A 12,766-nucleotide genomic window follows, 5' to 3' on the forward strand; every position below is an offset into this window, starting at 1 on the left:
ACCGCGTTCGCAGAGACAGCATTCGCGGTAAACACTGCATATGTCGGCTCAATTGGAAATTACCTTTAAAGGTCAACTGCGCTACAACATAGATCTTCTACACTAGGGTTTGAATTGAGCCCTTAGTCCTTTGAAGTGAAACACGACATGGTATGACTTGGCCACCACCACAGACCACAAAGATGAGAGACTGAACTCCATATGCTTCAGGATCCTCAGGTAAACTCTACCCATCCTCAGCAGTAATTAGACTTACACATTCTGACTGTACTCTCTCTAGTGGAACCAAGCTATACAATTACTTCCTGGATGCAGGACTATAGATCCCTAAAAATATAAATATCTTCAGTCAATAAGTGTCATCATACCATAATTATGAGGGTAAAGTTTCACTGTATTAAATCAGCTATTATAATATCAAACTGTCCCCTACATCCCCCCCCCCCCCCGGAAAACTGTAGCGACTCTCACAAAGAATGACATAATAAAACAAGATTATGATGTTAAAATTATATTAGATCATAGGGATGTCTGTTTTTGCAGTGTGGAGAAATAGCCAACAGAGTATTTAAAAAAACAAAACGATAAAATATTTATTGATTTTTATTTCCCATACATTTGCAAGTTTAAGGTCAACATTAAATAGGTTCTGGATGGTGGGTAGAGGAACTCCATCTCCGCACCTGTCACCCCTTCACATATCCATCCATCTTCTAAAATAGACCCAAAAGAACAAAAGCGATCAAATCTTTCAGAATATAAAACAAGTTGTTCGCATATTACACACATACAAATACTGGAATGAAAATGAACTCCTCAGGAAGAGTTAGCTTATAGCCAAATTCATGAAACCAACAGTCATTTCATATAGTCCTGGATCACTCGTGTGGATTGTGCCTTATAGCCTTTTAAATGGCGCTGAAAAAGAAAAGCAAAAACCCGGTTATCACATAATGTCCCACAACCTTCATAACCCCTTACAAATCTTCACAATACAGTGAAAGTATGTCAACACAAAACCAATCTGTGCACTGAATTGTCTCATCCTTTGTTCTCTCACTCTTTTCTTTTCTGTCGTGCTCTGTCTTCAGTTGTTTATTTTACAAAAGTGTTCCTGAAAAATAAATACAAATATTTCCAATACTGTAGTTGTCTGTGACCCAAATATCACCTTTGTGAAAGCAGTATGTAAAGTCCTATCTATGCTAAGTGCTTCTGTAGAAGCTCTTCTCTCCTCAGGTTCTCACCATAATAAACTTTTCTTCTTTCTTTCTGTATCATTCTTCACTGATGTCCATTGTTACAAGTGGTGCGGTGATTATGGACAAAATAAATAAATAAATACAAAGGAATAAATACATATTGTAAATATTTTCTTAAATAAATACATATCAGATAGTTTGCCTTGTCTTGAAAAAAAATTACTTGACCCCCTGCTGTTTCATAATGTTCATATTTCTCGGAATGTCCTCAGAACGTCCACTCACACAGCTAAAAATTAACCCAGTCTTAAATTCCAGACAGAACATACACAGAAACTAATTTGAAAGGTAATGGTATTGTAACCTGTGGCGCCCCACTTATATTCTATTACGTCATACTCCTCTCTTCCTTATTGGAATTAAGGGAAAAGTGAATGGATAACACCTGCTTTTATCCCTCATTTAAACAGCCCACCTTTCACCCTGGAGTTTCAAAACCTTTGAAAACATTCTTTTGCTTTGAAAAACGTCAAACTTAAAGATTCAAAGTAAGAAAGATTTTTTAACCTAATCGATTTCCAACACATCAACTGGGCTTCAGTTCTGTTGCTGTGGAGATGATGGAGGAGGGCTTTATAGGACAGTGTTGACACTGGGCTCCCTTGATACGGTGCTGGGGACAGAGGAGGAGAAGGCAAAGGTCTGGGCTGAGGACACTGCTAGGAGCCCTCTTCCTCAGGATGTCCCGGGGCGTAGTAGCCCGCCAGCTGCCTGAAACGTGGCCCCCAGTCGCTGAGGTAGGAGAAATCCTGCTCGGACGTAGTGGACAGGGTGTGGATAGAGCTGAGAGAGAGGGCCGGCGAGCTGGTGCCTTCAAAGGCGTAGGTCTGGAACGAGTCGTAGGGCGGCACTGACAGGTCGGCATCCGCCTGCTCCACCTTCTTGCGGATGTAGCCCTTGAAGAGGGAGAAGTCGGCTGCCCCGCCATCGCCGCTCACCCGCCCCTGGATCCACTGGGGCAGTGCATGCAGATCAGGGCCTGACTCAGAAGATCCACTCTTGGCCTCGGGGAAGTCATAGAGGTTGCGCAGGGCACTCATGTCATAGGCCTGCGTGTCCTGCTCGCCGCCGCCCTCGTCGTTGTACTTGATGACGTTGTCGCGCATGTCCTCCTCGTCCTCTGACATACGCTGGCCCTTGCGGTGGCGCTTCAGGGTTAGGATTAGCAGCACCAGGACTGCAGAGGTGGAGAAAGAGCATGGAATTAGGGATTAAGGGGGTTAGGGGATTACAGCGGGGAAGTCAGAGCCAAAGATCTGGATTATTATCTGGAGTAGGGAGAAACTTTTTGAGAGTAGATGGTAGAGAGTCATTTCACGTAACAGGGAGAAGACTAATGAATTATAGGAATGAACAAAAACATCGGGGGCCATCTGCCCTTTTGTAAAGATTCTCTCAAGCACAATGGGGAATAACACAATTAATGAAGAGTTATTGGATTATGCAAGTGGCTAATAAAATTTCAACAGCCTTTTTTGTCAATATCAGGAAAAAGTTTCCCCTTTTCCATCTCTGGTTTTCTAACTTTGATTTCACCCCAAAAAGACAGCCAAGTGAAGTGAAATAACAAAGGGTAACATTTCCAATGCATGAGCATCGATTCTCCACGGGATGCACGAACACAATCTTTAATTTTGCTTGCCCAGAAATATGTTTTCAAATGCTTAATAGAGGCTGATCCGTCTATCAATACTTATTCAAGTGAAACGTGCTGCGGTAGAACCAGACAGAAAATCATAGCAGAGATCTACTGTATTGGGCTCTACCTAGAGAGGGTTTAATGACTGAAAAATGAGGTCTGAATTAAAAAGGAAAACAATTGAGATGGATCACTTAATAGTCTAATGAGACGGAGGAAAAACAAAAGCTGTATCCACCTCAATAAATCAATGAAGGCTTTAATCCAAGCTTACTTCTTTTAATCACCTCCTTTATGTCTGATTAGAAAACTTCCACTTAGCAATAGCCCCCTTCTCCAGACATATCGTTATTCTGGAGGGGCTGTAGCTTGATTCGTTAATGAATTAACTATAACTTAATGTCTACCACCAAAGCAAATGTCATCGCTATGACAACAACATTCTAATCAAAAGTGTCTATCGATTGTGGAAATAAAAAGATAAGATAATTAGAATGACGATATGAATATTCAGACAATATTAATGTATATCATGACTATTATGGAGTAATATAACCATTACTATGAATAATACTGCTATGACCATTACAATTATTGGGATTGATGTGAAAACTGTTTTTCTTCTGTTTGTTAGGATCCGCATTATCCTATGCAGAAGCTACACTTCCTGGGGTCCACAAAAAAACATTACAAGTAACAAAGCACTGATACACTGACAGACAAGGACAGTTACACATATTTAAAATACAACGACATACAAACAATAAATCATAAAAATGATGTATCTGTTAGAGTGTGTCTGTGTGTGCATGTGTTTGTGTGTAATTCCCTTCATAGTCATTACCGTTTCAGGAGTTTTTGTTTAATCCTTGTTTTAAAGGTAATATTGCTGTTTGCTTGAATGGAAGAGATTTTTTAAGGGGGTAGATCAGCTTCAATATTGCTGATAGAAGCCACAATCTATCAATGTAATTGTCTGCATCATTTCCTATCCGCATCATTTCCTATATTATATATATATAGCACAACATGATGCTACCACCCCCGTGCTTCACGGTTGGGATGGTGTTCTTCGGCTTGCAAGCCTCCCCCTTTCCCCTCCAAACACAACAATGATCATAATGGCCAAACAGTTCTATTTTTCTTTCATCAGATCAGAGGATATTTCTCCAAAAAGTATGATCTTTGTTCCCATGTGCAGTTGCAAACCGTAGTCTGGCTTTTTATGGCGGTTTTGGAGCAGTGGCTTCTTCCTTGCTGAGCCGCTTTTCAGGTTATGTCGATATAGGACTCTTTTACTGTGGATATAGATCATTTTGTACCTGTTTCCTCCAGCATCTTCACAAGGTCCTTTGCTGTTGTTCTGGGATTGATTTGCACTTTTTGCAACAAAGTACGTTCAGAACGTGTTTCCTTCCTAAGTGGTATTACGGCTGCGTGTCCCATGGTGTTATTACTTGCATACTATTGTTTGTACAGATGTGGTACCTTCAGGCGTTTGGAAATTGCTCCCAAGGATGAACCAGTCTTGTGGTCTACACTTTTTTTTTATTTTTAGGTCTTGGCTGATTTATTTTGATTTTCCCATGATGTCAAGCAAAGAGGCACTGAGTATGAAGGTAGGCCTTGAAATACATCCACAGGTACACCTTCAGTTGACTCAAATTATGTCAATTAGACTATCAGAAGCTTCTAAAGCCATGACATCCTTTTCTGGAATTTTCCAAGCTGTTTGAAGGTACAGTCAACTTAGTGTATGTAAACTTCTGACCCACTGGAATTGCATTAAGAAGTTCCTCCTCTGTAATTTGGCCTACACATGAGTCTTTCTGTACAGCTGTTCATTTTAAGGGAAGGGAGTTCCATGCAATCAAGGCTCTGTATAAAACTGTGCATTGCCGTGAATTCGTTTTTTTGGACTTGGGGACTGTGAAGAGACCCCTGGTGGCATGTCTTGTGGAGTATGTATGGGTGTCTGAGCTGAATGTTACTTGATTATGCAGACAATCTGGAATTTTCATCACAGTAATATTTCTCATAAAAAAAACTAGAAGAGAGGCAGTTAATCTCTCATCAACTCTCAACCAGGAAGGACTGGCATGCATGTTGTTGATGTTACTTCTGTATGTGCAGATACGGGCAAGGTGTGCTGCTCTGTTTTGAGCCAGCTGCAGAAATGCTAGGTTTTCCTTTGCTTTGACAATATTACCGGACAGTAATCAAGATGGGACAAGACCAGAGCCTATAAAAACACATATCTTTTTATAAGAGACATAGCCCTCCGCATCTTCACAAAAGCGTTGTTAAAATGAGTTGACCAACATCATTGACCATTCAATGTTATACCTAGGAGTTTAGCAAACGCAACTTGCTCAATGATCACACCCTTTATGTACAACTCCAGTTGAGGTTTATGTCTTAGAAAATGTTTTGAATAAAATATAATGCTTTTAGTTATACATGTTTTAATTATTAATCACCCATTCTGATACTGACTAACTCCTTATTTAGAATTTCAGTGAGGTCCATGCTTTGGTTGCTAACATGTAGAGTGTGGAATCATCCACATAGATAGTCATTTTAGCTTAGTGTAAGAGTAACGGCCCAAGGCAACTGTCCTGAGCGACACCGCACTGTACATATCTGATGTTAGAGAAGCTTCCACTGTAGAATACTCTCTGGGTTCTATTGGATAAATAACTCTCCAACCATGTGATGGCAGGTGATGTAAAGCCATAGCAAGTGAGCTTTTTCAATAACAATTTACAATCAATAACATCAAAGGCTGCACTGAAATCTAACAATACATCTCCAACTATCATCTTATTATCTATTTACTTTAACCAATCATTGGTCATCTGAGTCAGTGCAGTACAAGTTGAGTGCCCTTCTCTATATGCAGGCTGAAAGTCAGTAGGTAACTTATTCTCTGAAAAATAGTATTTGGTGAACCACAATCCTCTCCATCAGTTTACTAAGAACAGGCAGCAAACTGATTGGACTGTTGATATAGCCAGCAAAGGGTGCTTTACAATTTCTAGGCAGTGGAATTACTTTAGCTTCCTTCCACGAAGCTAAAGTAAATAGGGGTGGCAATACAGTCTGCTACCATTCTCAATAGTTTCCCATTAAAGTTGTCTTTACCTAGTGGCTTATCATTATTGATGGATAGCAATAGTTTTTCCACCTCTCCCATACTAACTTGACCAAATTCAATATATAAATCCTTCTCTTTCATTGTTAGATCTCTTATACAAAAATATGATGGTTCACTGTTCAATGTTGTCATTTCACTGCTGAGTGATTTCAATTAAATTCTGACCTTGGTTTCTGCCAACTCATTGGTTTAGACTTTACAAATAATTGTCTTGTTTCCAGTATCAGTATGGTAGGCCTACTGCCATTTAAATGGTACAATATGTATCCTAAAATGCAACTGTGAATCCTATTATCAGTATCACTGATAAACTCTAAAAAGAAAGATTAACTTAATTTATCTAAATATACAGTGCCTTCAGAAAGTATTCACACCCCTTGACCTTTTCCACATTTTGTTGTTCTGCAGCCTGAATTTAAAATTTTGATTTTGTGTCACTGGCCTACACACAATACCCCATAATGTCAAAGTGGAATTATGTTTTTAGACATTTTTACAAATTAATTACAAATATAAACGCTGAAATATCTTGAGTCATTAAATATTCAACCCCTTTGTTATGGTAAGCCTGAATAAGTTCAGCAGTAAAAAAGTGCTTATCAAGCCACATAATAAGTTGCATGGACTTACTCTGTGTGCAATAACAGTTTTTAACATGATTTTTGAATGACTACCTTATTGCTGTACCCCACACATACAATTATCTGTAAGGTTCCTCAGTAGAGCAGTGAATTTCAAACAAAGATTCAACCACAAAGACCAGGGAGGTTTTCCAATGCTTCACAAAACATCTGACATTGAATATCCCTTTGAGCATGGTGAAGTTACTACACTTTGGATGGTGTACACCCAGTCACTACAAAGATACAGGCATCCTTCCTAACTCAGTTGCCGGAGAGGAAGGAAACCACTCAGGGATTTCACCATGAGGCCAATGGCGACTTTAAAACAGTTACAGAGTTTAATGGTTGTGATAGGAGAAAACTACTCCACAATACTAACCTAAGAAGGAAGCCAGTACAGAATAAAAATATGCATCCTTTTTGCAACAAGGCACTAAAGTAAAAATGAACTTTATGTCATGAATACAAAGCGTTATGTTTGGAGCAAATCCAACACAATACATCACTGAGTACCACTTTTAATATTTTAAAGCATGGTGGTGGCTGCATCATGTTATGGATATTTTTAGGGCGTTTTTGTTAGGGCGTTCTTGTTAGGGTGTTTTTTCAGATATAAATATGTGGAACAGAGCTAAGCACAGGCAAAATCCTAGAAGAAACAAATTCACCTTTTAGCAGGACAACAACCTAAAACGCAAGGCCAAATATACACTGGAGTTGTTTACCAAGATGAAATTGAATGTTACTGAGCGGCCTAGTTACAGTTTTGACTTAAATTGGCTTGAAAATCTATGTCAAGACTTGGAAATGGCTGTCGAGCAATGATTAACAACCGACATGACAGAGCTTGAATATTTCTTTTACAACCCAGGTGTGCAAAGCTCATAGAGACCTACCTAGAAAGACTCACAGCTGTAAATGCTGCCAAAGGTGATTCTAACATGTATTGACTTAGGGGTGTGAATACCTATGTGAATTAGATATTTGTGTATTTAATTTTCAGGAAATTTGCTAACCTTTCTAAAAACATGTTTTCACTTTGTCATTATGGGGTATTAAGTGTAGATGGGTGAGAAATTCAATTTTTAAGCCGGGCTGTTGGAATAAGTCAAGTATGTATGGTATGAATGAATACTTTCTGAAGGCACTGTGTGTATGTGTGTGTGTGTGGTTCACTTACCATGGCCTTTCTCTCGCATACTGTACGTGTTAACCTAGCGGTGTAAAACGTGATTGATGTTATTTCCTTGCAGACACAATTTGCTAAAAATAGTCCTCTGTGCATTGCTTTTGGAATCTCAATCCTCCCTGACTCTCTAGCTTTTGTTTCGATGACCGTTAGCAAGCTGGATAGTGAAGAGACCATAAATGTAGGTCTATTATCATTCATAGACAGTTTCGATTTGGTTTTGGTCATTTCAACGTCGATTGAGATTGTTTTTTCCCGGGAAAACCAAACTACCCACGGGCAGCGGGCCGGATTGAATGGGTTCGCGGGGCGGTTCCGGGCTGGAACACAAAATTGTGGAGATTGTATGCTGAATAGATGGCAAAGACACTAAATGAAGATAGGAACACTAACCAAGCTTATCCACGGATGAGGAGCTTGAGAAGAAATGGAATAAAAAAGAAATGAAAAAGAAACATTTGAGGTCACGGTAATGGGTGTTTCAAGGCAATATTACTGTTCAAGAGAACATTACCAGGCAAGGGAAAAGAAACCCTCATAGTTGTGATAGTGTTCGTCATTGAGAATGCACACTAGCAAGCCAATTGTCTTTAACAATGACCGCTTGCCCAGACATACTGTATATGATATGCACAGCCATTTATTTCAATTAATATTAAGAATCTTAAAGAATATCACCTATCTATAAATGCCTCACAAGCTTTATTCAACTGTCTAACTCCATCATATCCCAAAATATAAAGTCAGGCCAAAAATATGCACAAAAAATGGTTGTATTTTTTTTATTTAAGGATTTGGCTCTATGGATCTATTATACTGGTAACTTCGCTATCCGGTCGGCACAAGATACTTAAAGGCCCAATGCAGATGTTTTTATCTCATTATATCTCATTTCTGGGTAACAATGAAGTACCTTACTATAACAGTTTTCCATTAAAATTGTCAAAAATAAATAAAAAGTTTATTTGGCAAAAAAAACTATTACTCAAGCAAAGAAATGCAAGGACTGTCTAGGAGTGGTCTGAGTGGAGTGGGTAAGGCCACCAAAGTGGTGGAGGGACCTAATGGGAGGGATACGTAATTTAAAAATTGTTATTGGCAGAGGTTTGGATGTCACCAGCAAGCTGAGTGGCGCAGCAGTCTAAGGCAATGCATCTCAGTGCTAGAGGCATCCCTACAGACCCTGGTTTGATCCCAGGCTGTATACCGGCTGTGATCGTGAGTCACATAGGGCAGTGCACAATTGGACCAGCGTCGTCCGGGTTAAGGGAGTGTTCGGCCGTCATTGTAAAATAAGAATTTGTTCTTAACTGTCTTGCCTAGTTAAATTAAATAGCCAAAACTCCCTCCATGCAAAACATGCTCATTAGAAGGTCATGTGTTGACTGCATTTTCAACAAGCAAGTAGTGTTAATTTCATCAGCTGTTGTATAGTATATGATCCAAAACACAGAAAAAATCTGAATTTCCACTGCACTAGGCCTTTAGTGCTCTAACCCCTCACACTACTAAAGTCACACATTGTGAATGTGAGAGATATGGCCTGACAATTAACTCAAAGAAAATGAATGACAGTACACTATTTTTTTTAATTGGGTATGTCAGTGAACCCTTATATCTTGAAGGATTTGATAGACTTCTATTGGATTCGCAGCTTGATGCAAAGCACAGGCCCTTAGGGAATATACAGTCCTACCCTTAACCGTGACCTTGATAGTCGGAACATGACGCTGAAACTCTGATTGTTTCACCTTTCTTTCATGTTTTTTTTTCCTCTTATGTGAAAGAGCAAAATGCAACAGTGACAAGCATATTAATCTGTATAAAAAAAACTTGTCTTCATTTGCTGTAAATGACTTGAAAAATAAGACTGGGAGTCGTAGAGAAAATGGCCTGCGTTCCCATCTGGAGAGCTGCGTTTGAAGAAAGGAAGATGAGGACTGTTGATCGTCTAGAGCCTCTTGTACAATAACTCTTCATCTAGCCACTTCTCTTAACCTACATTGTCTCCATGGTGCCATGGGGAGATGGATGTCTTTGATCATTGTGGGAGTTTTTCCTCCGCATTCCCCATCATTGGAGACAGTTAATAGCCGGGTCCAGCCAATAGACACGGGTCATACTAACCTCTTGATGCATGCTGCTGTGCATGCCAAACATGCACTTGATTATTACTCTCAATTCCCAATGGTGAAGAGGGTAATGGGAGGCGGAGATCTTGATTATACGACTCCTCTACTAACCAATCAGTGGTGTGCTTGGTAAACTGTGTGAGTGATATAAACTGCATGCGAGATGGGGACAGTGTTTTTCTTCTCTTAGTGGAAATGGAAAATCAGAGGTAATACATTGGCTGGTTCATTCCTCTTAGAGATATTAACTTGAACGTTCTATATTACGGTTATTCGCCGTATTACAGCGACGGTGATATAGCGCATGATATGCAAAGTCACATTTTCCATGTTATGCATGGAATAATGCATCACAGCCTGTTGTATATGTCCTGCAAACAGTGGCCAAACCCTGTAGTATAGTACCTGCCTTGCCAACATGTGGCTGTTCCTCTGTGTACAGATGTTCTGATAAGCGGTCCTGACAAGACGGCTAATTTACCCTTGGGCTGTGCCTAGCCGCACGAGGCCAAGGGTTCATCTTGGCAGATGGGGCTTAATTGGAACGGATGTGCGCAGATGCCTCGCCAAAATGGATTTATCACGTCACCCACTAAATTAACTGATGGAGGGATTGTTTATTTGTTGCTAATTAGGCAGAAATTTGTTTTCATTTCGCTCATCATGCCACAATTGATCTAATAGGTTGCTTGGGCGCCTCCGGGGAGCTGGTTTCTCCAACCCAACCACACTCATAAACATGTACAGAACAATGGGTGAGTTTGTGTGTGTTCTGTATGTGTGTCTAGGCTCTGTGTGTGGTTCTATTCTCTCTCTGTGTGTGTGTGTGTGTGTGTGTGTGTGTGTGTGTGTGTGTGTGTGTGTGTGTGTGTGTGTGTGTGTGTGTGTGTGTGTGTGTGTGTGTGTGTGTGTGTACGCTCTGTCTGTGTGTTCTGTGTGTGGGTGGATCATTGGGAAGTCATTGCCACCACACAAGCAGTCAGTTGTTTTGCTCCAGTACATCTCTCCCATTAACACACAAGGTTGGCTGTTAACACAGTGCTGTCCATTCTCGTTCCGCTCTCTCCCCATACGGCAAAGAAATATATGGCAATATATGTATAGTTGAAGACGGAAGGTTACATACACTTAGGTTGGAGTCATTAAAACTTGTTTTTCAACCACACGTTTCTTGTTAACAAGCTATAGTTTTGGCAAGTCGGTTAGGACATCTACTTTGTGCATGACACAAGTCATTTTCCCAACAATTGTTTACAGAGATTATTTCACTTATAATTCACCGTATCACATTTCCAGTGGGTCAGAAGTTTACATACATTAAGTTTACTGTGCCTTTAAACAGCTTGGAAAATTCCAGAAAATGCTGTCATGGCTTTAGAAGCTTATGATAGGCTAATTGACATCATGTGAGTCTATTGGAGGTGTACCTGTGGATGCATTTCAAGGCCGACCTTGCTTGACATCATGGAAAAATCTAAATAAATCACCCAAGACCTCCGAAGAAAAATGGTGGACCTCCACAAGTCTGGTTCATCCTTGGGAGCAATTTCCAAAGGCCTGAAGGTACCACATTCATCTGTACAAACAAAGTACGCAAGTATAAACACCGTGGGACCACGCAGCCGTCATACCGCTCAGGAAGGAGACACATTCTGTCTGAACATACTTCGGTGCGAAAAGTGCAAATCAATCCCAAAACAACAGCAAATGACCTTGTGAAGATGTTGGAGGAAACAGGTACAAAAGCATCTATATCCACAGTAAAACGTATCCTATATCAACATAACCTGAAAGGCCGCTCAGTAAGGAAGAAGCCACTGCTCCAAAACCGCCATAAAAAACGGCAGACTACGGTTTGCAACTGCACATGGGGACAAAGATCGTACTTTTTGGAGAAATGTCTTCTGGTCTGATGAAACAAAAATAGAACTGTTTGGCCATAATGACCATCGTTATGTTTGGAGGAAAAAGATGGAGGCTTGCAAGCCGAAGAACAACATCCCAACCGTGAAGCACGAGGGTGGCAGCATCATGTTGTGGGGGTGCTTTGCTGCAGGAGGGACTGGTGCACTTCACAAAATAGATTGCATCATGAGGAAGGGAAATTATGTGGATACATTGAAGCAACATCTCAAGACATATTTATTTTAACTAGGCAAGTCAGTTAAGAAAAACATTTTATTTTCAATGACGGCCTAGGAACAGTGGGTTAACTGCCTTGTTCAGGGGCAGAATGAGAGATTTTTACCTTGTCAGCTCGGGGATTTGGTCTTGCAACCTTTCGGTTACTAGTCTAATGCTCTAACCACTAGGCTACCTGCCATCCCACATCAGTCAGGAAGAAAAGCTTGGTTGCAAATGGGTCTTCCAAATGGAGAATGACCCCAAGAATACTTCCAAAGTTGTGGCAAAATGGCTTAAGGACAACAAAGTCAGGGTATTGGAGTGGCTTTCACAAAGCCCTGACCTCAATCCTATAGAACATTTGTGTGCAGAACTACAAACCTGACTCAGTTACACCAGCTCTGTCAGGAGGAATGGGCCAAAATTCACCCAACTTATTATGGGAAGCTTGTGGAAGGCTACCCGAAATGTTTGACTCAAGTTAAACAATTTAAAGGCAATGCTACCAAATACTAATTGAGTGTATGTAAACTTCTGACCCACTGGGAATGTTATTCAAAGAAAGAAAAGCTGAAATAAATCATTCTCTCTACTATTATTCTGACATTTCACATTCTTAAAATTAAGTGGTGATCCTAAC

At 40.2% G+C, this 12,766-nt stretch overlaps 1 protein-coding gene across 2 annotated transcripts in view; it reads right to left on the bottom strand.

Moving 5' to 3' along the window:
* Window positions 1–587: 587 nt before the first annotated feature.
* LOC106583668 (cadherin-22) overlaps window positions 588–12,766 on the bottom strand; it is a 260,846-nt gene continuing 248,667 nt past the window's right edge. For both annotated transcript variants that reach the window (XM_045705651.1, XM_014168135.2), the window contains exon 13: window positions 588–2,439. In XM_045705651.1, the coding sequence (XP_045561607.1) occupies window positions 1,922–2,439 (518 nt within the window). In that variant the 3' untranslated portion in view covers window positions 588–1,921. The remainder of the gene's footprint in view (window positions 2,440–12,766) is intronic.

The sequence above is a fragment of the Salmo salar genome, chromosome ssa22 (genome assembly GCF_905237065.1).
Source record: "Salmo salar chromosome ssa22, Ssal_v3.1, whole genome shotgun sequence".
NCBI lineage: Eukaryota > Metazoa > Chordata > Actinopteri > Salmoniformes > Salmonidae > Salmo > Salmo salar.